This window comes from Melanotaenia boesemani, chromosome 15 (assembly GCF_017639745.1).
Source record: "Melanotaenia boesemani isolate fMelBoe1 chromosome 15, fMelBoe1.pri, whole genome shotgun sequence".
Lineage (NCBI taxonomy): Eukaryota > Metazoa > Chordata > Actinopteri > Atheriniformes > Melanotaeniidae > Melanotaenia > Melanotaenia boesemani.
Genome location: NC_055696.1, coordinates 19950508 through 19959967, shown reverse-complemented (window position 1 = coordinate 19959967; position 9460 = coordinate 19950508). Strand labels below are relative to the sequence as shown.

General features: G+C 37.0%; 1 protein-coding gene across 5 annotated transcripts in view; it reads right to left on the bottom strand.

Moving 5' to 3' along the window:
* Positions 1 to 687: 687 nt before the first annotated feature.
* Positions 688 to 9460, bottom strand: part of dbn1 (drebrin 1) — a 134710-nt gene continuing 125937 nt past the window's right edge. For 3 of the 5 annotated variants that reach the window (XM_042007750.1, XM_042007753.1, XM_042007751.1), the window contains 4 exons: positions 4602 to 4718; positions 2922 to 3415; positions 2734 to 2833; positions 688 to 1423 (listed from right to left, as the gene is read on the bottom strand). In XM_042007750.1, the coding sequence (XP_041863684.1) occupies positions 1368 to 1423; positions 2734 to 2833; positions 2922 to 3415; positions 4602 to 4718 (767 nt within the window). In that variant the 3' untranslated portion in view covers positions 688 to 1367. Of the gene's footprint in view, positions 1424 to 2733; positions 2834 to 2921; positions 3416 to 4601; positions 4737 to 9460 lie in introns of all 5 variants that reach the window. The other 2 variants (XM_042007752.1, XM_042007754.1) reach the window with 1 other exon arrangement.

The window sequence follows — 9460 nt, the reverse complement described above, 5'->3', positions numbered from 1 at the left end:
GGAACGCAGAGTTTTAAGGTTGAAAAGGTCTTAAAAGTTTTAAGGTCTGTACGTATTTACTCTGATTATCAAATGAGCACAACACAGTTTTGGATTGATAGTTAACACAACGTCATTTGTCTCAATATCTGTTATTCATCATTTTAGGCTAAATAAAACATATAGTTTGTGCACTGTAAAACATGGACAAACAATGATGAGGGTTGGGTTAACCCTGACCCTGGGCATGATAGTTGTTGATAAGTTGTTGTTTGGGAACCACTGCTTTAGGACATGAAACACAAGTGGTTTTTCTGTGTTTTCATTTGTCATTTCTAATGAAAACAACAAACCCTCCTCCATCCCTCGTTCTGCAGAGCGATGCAGAAATGTCTGGGAAAAAAAACACTTTTTAAAAACCAGAAAAGCTGCAGCATCCTGCCTCGCTGAAGGACTGTGCTCATGTTCAGTCCAGAGGAATAAGAAGCATACAAATTTACTCTTTTACACTCTTCATCTTAAAGCCAAACTCTCCTAAAAAACTGGAAAAATATCTACAATATTTCATCTGGTTTAGGTGCAAAAAAGTTTTTCTTTTTCTTTTGTTTGTGTAAATGTAGAGGTGGGATGAACTAAATCAGAGGGGTGATGCTGCAGTTCGTCCACAAGGAGGCAGAAGATTAAATAAAAACAAAAATAAAAAAGCCATCGGATTGACAAGCCATTTAATTTTCAACTCAGTCTTGAAATCATACAAAAGGAGTGAAAAAGGTCAAAAAGGAGCCACAGACGTGTCTGAAGGAATTTCAGTTCGGATACACCAGAATAAATAAAATATTCCAACAAGTCTTTTTTCCCATGAACGTGAGGTCTAATACAAGATTAACTGACTGGCAGAGTGAATATTTCTATGTAGGAAAGCAGAAGGAAGGAGGTAAGAAAAGAAGAGAGTGGAGAGAAACATGGCAGCTGTATTGATCCACGGTATTAGTTTTATAAGGTGTTATTAAAGCACTACGGACTAACGGCGTGGGCTGCAGCCGCACACGGGGCTTCACTGTCTCTAATATGCAGCAGTGCTACGTGTGATAAAATCATGTACACAAACAAAACCCTCGCTCACAACTCTATTACACCTGCATAGCAAAATGAAAGAAAAAAAATAAATAAAAGAAACACAGATCAGAACTGAGCCTTTCAGACATCTTCATCACAACTCAAACTGTTTTTCTCTAAAAGATACAGAAGTAGTTTTGATGCAAGACTTATTGTTATGATTAGTAGTTTTTTTTTTTTTTTCTTTTGTTCGTGTTTTTGTTTTTTAGAAAAAAAACATCTGTTTCTTCATGAAGCGCACTTCCTCTGTCCTTTCGGTCCAGAGCGGCCGGCTAGTCGTCGTCCTCGTCCACCACAGGGTCCGTGTCCCAGCACGTGATGTCAATCTCTAAACACACAAACACAAACGCCTGTTAACTGCAACTGGACGCAAATGAATAAATTAAACTTTATTTAAAATACGTGCCTTAATGCAGCAATTCCCAAACTTTTTGAGCCCCCCGAGATGACGTACGTTGACTTGTTTCTGGACACCCAATGATTATATTTTTAAATATAAGTGTTGATGACTGTCAGAATCTTCATAAATAAGAAGGAAAAGGTGGATTTTGGCTGTAACGAGGCACCTGTACGTCCCAAAATCTGCTTCTATCAATGATGTAATACTGCATTTATATTTTTATTATGGCATGAGTAATAACTTTGTTGTTTATGCTTTGATGCATTAACAAATGAATGTGTTTATTCCACCGATTCATCTCGTTAATTTGGACAGCCCTAACAAAAATCAAATTTATTTAATAAATGTAGACAATTTTTTAATTTATTTATTGATTTTTAATCTGACAAGCCCCTGAAATGATTCCCCTGGGACCCCTAGTTTGGGAAAGGTAAATTTTTACATGGACAAATATTTAACTCTTTAGGTCACTATTTACTATCCTTTCGGGTCATCTGAGTATAAAAAGTCCCTCCCAAAAACTGCTATAAAAATAACAGAATACAATTTTTTCAACTTTTGCTCAACCCTTTCAAACATCTTTAGTCCTAATCAAAAATACCTAATATGTAATTATTTTAATTATTTTTAACCCTTTAAATGCTAATTTTCCAACACAAAGTCACATTTCTTTAACAAAAAGCACAAAAAGAGGAACAAAAAGTGGCCCTATCAGTCTGATTGGAGATCAGCTGATATGTTTACGTGGACGGTGGGTGAGGTGATCCGATCAGTCCAGTCAGAGGAAAAATGCGTCCTGTAAACACATCAGCTAATCCGATCACCTCGATCAGAAAGAACAATCAGTCCGATCAAGAGGGGTGGTTTAAACCTTTTCACGATAAGATCAGCTGGAAAAAACACCGTCTACACTCATTCTGATGGTTTCTGTGGTGGATACTGTTTCACCAGAAAAGGAAACAAAGATATTAATCTCTGAGTTTTATGGATCGATATTGGTTTAATTAAATTTAAATAGATTCAAAACTATTTTACCAAACAGTTTGGTAAATTGATGCCACCAAGTGGTGGTAGTAACACATTACGTCCAGGTGCTGGGCTCATGTTAAATCAATTGAGGATTAATTAATCATCCGTTGTATGAACAAGCAGAGTAACGGTGAGACTATTATTGTGAAACTACCCTCTGTAAACTCAGTAGAATATAACATGCTGTGATGAAACTGATCAAGCCTCACCTGGAGGCTTGTTATAAAAGACAGGTGCTGGTTTAGCTGAGGACTCCTCTGATTGGCCGAATTCCTCCTCCTGTGATTGGCTAAAATAGCCCTCACTTGCCTGAAAGCACAAACAGGAAGAGAAAGAAAAACAATTGAAAAGAAGGAGGGAAAAGATGTATAGTAACAGCAACTGTAACCCGTCTGACCTGAGTCCCTTCTTTCAGCCGCATCTCCCCATTGGTCATCAGCAGCTGTCCATCATCCAGCTCCGGCCCCTCCCCGGAGGCATGCTGCAATGCATGCTGGTAGCTGAGGGTCATCTGGTCAGAGCCTGCAACGTCCACAAGACTGGAGGGGTCATCCTCGGCGCCGGTGCCCGAGCAGAACGTTCCGTCCATCATCTCATCGAAGCTGAGGAGGGGCTGAGGCCGGCCGCTTCCAGCGGCGATGTTGGGTGGGACATCGTCATGAAGCACGTCGCCGTCGCCCATCAGGTCCACTAGATTGGAAGACTGGGAGGTCTGGGTGGGGTTGGCGGTGGGGGCGGAGCAGCCATCCCACAGGTCCACCAGGCTGTCTGTCCCGGAGTCCCACGGGGAGAAGCCGGAAGGGTCACGGGCCTGCGGGGCGACGCTCTGCACAGGCTTGGTGGGCGTGGACTCCTGCACAGGGGGGCTCTGCTCCTGCTTTGGCACCGAATCTAAAGAAAGACGAAAAACTTGTCTAAAACTATTCTTTAAGATTTTGTTACTTTACTCTGTGAAAAAGTATTTAGGCTGTTACAGTCCGATCATCAAACTCATTTTCAGAGAAATAAAATAATATGAATCTAAAAAGAGAAAAAACTTTAAACTGACCAGGCCTGATGGGAAACGGGGTGTACCCCTTGGTGGAAACAAGCGTTTATCATAACCGGAAGAGTTTTCAGGCATCAATGGCCTGTTTTACCTTGAAACTCTGCCAAAGCTTCCTGTGCTCCCAGATGATTTTACTTTCTTTCTTTCCTTCCTTCCTTCCCTCGCTTGTGGAACAGCCTTCCACCTGGCAGAGTTGATTTTTAAATGAAAGCTTAAGACCTTTTTAGAAAAGTTTTTAATTGAATACATATTATTATTAATAAAATATATTTTACTATTTATTTACGTATTTATTTCCAACTTATTTTCTTCTGTTAAATATGGTTTTATTATTTTCTGATTGTATTTTACTTATTTAACACATTTATGTTCTTTGGATCATTAATTAACTTGTTTCGGTATTTAACTCATGTTTTCTATTCCAGTTTTTCCATTCAATTTTAATTTTATGTTCTTTCATGTAAACCCCTAGTATAGTTTCCCCAATCTTCTTATGGAGGTTAAGACTCTTTAAAGAACATCATTTTATATTGATATGTGACTATATAGGCTGGTGGTTTGAGGGATTTGGATGGTTAACGATATTTTTAAATGTTACCGGGTAAGTAAAGCATTATTATTTGTATGAAAAGTGCTTTAGAAATGAAGATTGACTGAATTTCTAGCATGATGTGTTGCTTTTTGAGATCTTTTAGCCAACTTCATTTCCTCTGACATGATCTGTTTTAGTAATTACTTTATTCATGAATTTCCCTGCAAAGGGATTAATAAAGTATTTTTCATTCATTTCATTCATTCATTTTCATTCCACTATTTCTGTACGTCTAAAAGGGGAAAAGTGAAGCTAAACTCACCATGATTTCTCTTTGGCTGTCAATTCATTTCATAGCATGAAATTAACCCAAAAGATTAAATGTTTGGTCCTGTTAACATGATTTCATTTCATGCAATGAACATCGATGTAAGAATCACGTATTTTTAAGTGCTGTAAATTTCCCTTACAACAACAAATTTAATTTTTTGTCTCACCCCACTTGTCTCCACTTGTCCACTTGTCATCTTCCTCGCTGGTGAAGTCTTCTTTGATCGGTGTGGTGACTATCTTAGGAATGGGGGACACTGCGACCATGCTGCGCTCTGTGCTCGCTTCATTGAAATCATCCCCTGAAGGAAAAAAGCATCAGAACAAAGAAAAAATATCAGAGGATCAGTACAGAAAACATATCATCCTCACAACTGCCCAATGAAATAATACTTATGAAAAAAAGTGTGAAGTAACACAACATTTGCTGCTTTACATCTACTTTAAATGTAGATTAGTCTCCCAATTTATCAAAATTTGAGCTTTTTTTCTATTGGAGTTTTGCTAGTTTTAATATACCTTTAATATAAATGTATATGAGCTTATGATGATCCAAACATCTATGGCCACTTCTTGTGTTACTTCAACACATTTAAAAAATACACAAAATCACAGAAACCATCACTTTTGACCAACACATATAAGCACACATTTATTTGGTTCTAGACCTCTGAAACCCCATCCACACCTCAAAAAATGTGACATAATTCAAAGGTCTCCATTGTTCCCATGAATGTTTCCATAATTTAGCCTCTTTATGGCTATAATTATTGTTAGCAATGCACACTGTAGTAGTCAAATAAGAGGATACACTGTTTTATTAAGTAATAATTTCTTAAATCTGTAATTTTGGTGATTGAATGTCGACCTGTTTGGTCTCTGCAACCTTTGATGGAATTCCATGAATTTGACATTCCTCAAAGAAATAAAACTTTGGTCTGCAGAAAGTCAGCAGATCACCAAACTTTTCTCTTATCGAGCTAAAAATGTCAGCATGCACCAAACATTCATGGTCATCAGAGGCTGAAGTCAACAGAAGATGGACTTTTAAATGACAGAAAGTTTTATACCTTGAAAGTGAATCGATCTGCCACGAAAAGCAAATGTTTTGACCCCTTAACTTCCACATCAATCTACATTATTTGACTATAAAGTCATAAATCTTAGCAAGTCAGAGAAACTGTGAAAAAAATATTATTAAGTAATCAGTGACCTGCTACTAAAGACAAAAGAACTAGATAAACCTGTTTAAGTGTTAAGTTAGCTAGGTTCAGCATGCTAGTAGCCAAAACAGATGATTTATTAGGTTGCTAACTTAAAAAGCTAGTTGTTAGCCTCATCATGCTAATGGCCAGCCATGTCTGGATAATCCAGAAGGCGTGGTAGTCATGATTCGATTTTGTTGAATTACTTTCATTGCATTCGATTTACTCCTGTTTAGTGTTAGCATTTGCCAAGCTAACTGAACATAGTTGTTCAGTTAGTTTTGTATTTTTCAAACACCAGGTCTCACTCTTCTGATCAAAACTAGGATTAATTTCTGATTATTTTTGTTAGGAAATATTTTCCTTTTATTTCAGTGAAGATCCTGCTTCTGCAGCTTTTTTGTTCAGTAAGATGTTAAAATTAGTTTTTGCCCTTCACTTTTCTATTAGTTCTCAGTCCTACTATTATACCTGTGATACAGGGATAATGAAACAAACAAACAAAACCCCAATTAAATTTCAGTGTCTAAAACTATATCTTTAGTCATACATGATTAATAAATCATTTTCCACGAAAGAGCTAGCCTGTTTTCTACTCTTTATTGAGGCTTTAAATTATATTTCCACCATATTGGATTTTATGTAAAAGTTAAGTAAAAGGGCCATCAGTTACAGCAAGTGCATTTTACCATGTTGAAGTAAGTACCATCTTTATGGTTTCAGTCTAGTAGGTAATGCCTTAAATGAATTACATTGTCATGAAATGGTGGGATTTCCCACTGACTGGAGGTTAATGCTCAGAACCCCCCTCCAAAAAACAGGCTAATATCTGACGTGGAATTTTACGACAAACATTTATGACTTTATACCAACTGAAGTGAAGGTCTTAATCTTGACTTTTGTTTGAATGAGGGTGTTTCATTAACAGATGGTTTGTTACAGAGAACAGTGATCCCAAACTTTTAAATGTTTCAAATACATTAAACAGAAGTAGTCAAAATATCTGCAAGGTTAAAATAACAGCAGTAAAAGACACTAAAAAGCTGATTTCCTGGAAAGTGGAGCAAATCAAGATGGGTAAATGTAACAGTGGGGACAATCATGACGATCCACGATGTCATGGACGTTTTTACATTTACTGATATAGCATCAACAAACCGACCCAGATATGACATGGACACCATTGTCACAAAGAATCCTTTCTTAAAAAAAAACAATATTTTCTCAGGTGATTTCATGCTCATTTTCAGGCGTTTGTTACTCATGAACACAAGAATTCACATGTGATGAACAATGATGACATAAAACAAGATATTCAGCTCTGAATGTTCAGGTTCTGGGTGGGTTCTCTGATTTGTCTCATCTAGAAAACACTTATTAAAACTCCAAGCCATTTTAAAACAGCCTTTAGAAGCCAAGGTTTTTTATACCAGTCAGCATGCAAACATGATGTTTCTCAGCTGTCAGATTATGAGGCTAAAATGATGTAAAATTAATGTTTCTAAAAATACAGCAGCATAAAGGCCGGCCAGAAGAAGGAAGCAGAATTTATTACTAACAGAACTTTGTAGAAATAACACACAGATCAACAGTGACCAAGCCTTTTCTCATCTGCACATCATTCTCTCAAGTCTTGGCTTTCTGGAGAAAAATATTGGCATTGAAACAAACACAACAGAAACTATTTCCATATTTCCACTTTTTCCTCATTTTCAGTTATTTCTGCTACTATTTACCTGCTGTCCTCACTAAACCAACTCCAGCTCAGCTGCTTTTTTGCGCCACCGTGCATCAGAAACGTCTTCTTGGCTTTATTCCAGCCATAGAGAAGCATTATTTTTCATCTTTTCAGACACACATAGAACTTTCTGCTCACTGGTTGATCTTTGGCTGCTCCTGATTGGACAGTACCATCAGTCTAAGCTCTCTGATTGGTGGAAAGTTTGACAGGAAGTGGCTTCAGGTCTAAATAGAAGTCTTTTAGCAACATAGTACTGATAGTGATCTTTTTATGATGAACATGTGATAAATAATGCTGTTATCACGGATTGTTGATCATTTACTAGATACAGTCTCTGAATAAAAACTATAAATACTAGTACTACTATTTAGTGGCTGGATTGTAAACGTCCTGGACAGGATAGAAATGCCTGGAAAACTTCTGTACATCACCCAAAGGGTAACTATCCATCACACTTTACCCCACAGAGCCACACACTACCGCTCCTGAGACAAAGTTGATGATATAAGTGATAATGCTTGGGGTCACCAGAGATCTATTGGAGATTTAAGGGTTAATGAGGAACAGAAGCAAATTTAGGAACCTGTTAAGATTTCCTCCTTTTATAAGTAAAGATTAGATTTAATTGTCTTGTATCATTATGTATCATAATTATATCGTATCATAATGTATCATTATGTATCATAATTATCTTGTATGTCACCATATCTTTCCTCCATCCAGAACAATGTCTCCCATTACATCACACGTAGTCATGCAATATAACCTACGGAAGATCATAAAGGGTGGTCTGCATGGTTTTTATGGTAACTATAGCAATGATGCAGTTTTTCCAGAAGGCTTCTGGTATTTATTATAGTTTATTCTGTATGATGTTTAATGGCATCTCACCAAGTCAGGACATGAACATGGGATCAAATTCAAAGGTATCTATGATATGTAGGCCTCTAAATATTTGAAATTTTGTTAAATGTTCCAGTTCTGTATGGTCTTAAAGTCATGATCAATACTTTTTTTCTGTTTTTTTTTCAAATGGCTGATCTATAATACAGACTCTTGACTGTAGACTTCAGCTTTAAATGGTAAAGTTGTGTTCAAGGAAGCTTACAGCCCAATAAATAAATCATTAGATAAATAAATAAACAAACTACACTTTTTTTGATCATAAGGTTTTTATCTATCATAAATGATCATACATAACAATATTATGCATAACATAATCATTAGATATACATTAGACATACAAAATTAGACATATTAGACCAACAAAGGATAATTATTTAACATAATTAAAAGAAACTAATTATCTGGTCCACAGCAGGTCTTAGTATGAGGTAAAGACAACCTCAGATGAAAAACAGCATATATTACACCGTGTCTAAAACGAGTCAGTGTGTAAATAAGTCAATCCTTCCTTCTACTATAGGAACTCAGTCAGTATCTTTAAGAAACAACTGTCTCTGCTGCACATCAGTCTGGGAAGTGTTATATGGTCATTTCCAATGTATCAGTACTCTGTCATTCTACAGAGATAAAGATTATTCACAAGCTTCCAATTTTTACAGGAGTGGATGTCCCAGCAAGTCCAGCCCAGGATGAGACCATCAGAACTACATCTCAGACTCCTCCACGCCTCAGCTAGCATGTTAAATGTTAAAGTTCATGTAAGACCAGTTTTAAAAAGACTGAACAAGTTTGGCTTGTATGGAAGGGTTGCAGGAGAACGTGTCAAAAGAACACTCAAAAGAACATGGCAGCACAGCTTAGGTTGGCAAAGCTGCAACTGAACATACCACTAGGCATCTAGAACAATCTCCTTTGGACAGACGAAACCAAAGTGGACATGTTTGGTCAGAATGTAGAAAACTAAACACAGTATATCAACATAAACACCTCAGAACAACTGTCAGCACAATGGTGGAGGGATGATGATCTGGGCTTGTTTTGTAGACTCTGGACCCAGAGTCAGATGTGGGTCCATCAGTCCGACAGCTAAAGCTTGAGTAAAACTAGCTCATGCAGCAGGACAATGATCTCAAACACAGCACAAATCTACAACAAAGGAATCAAGTTTTTGCTC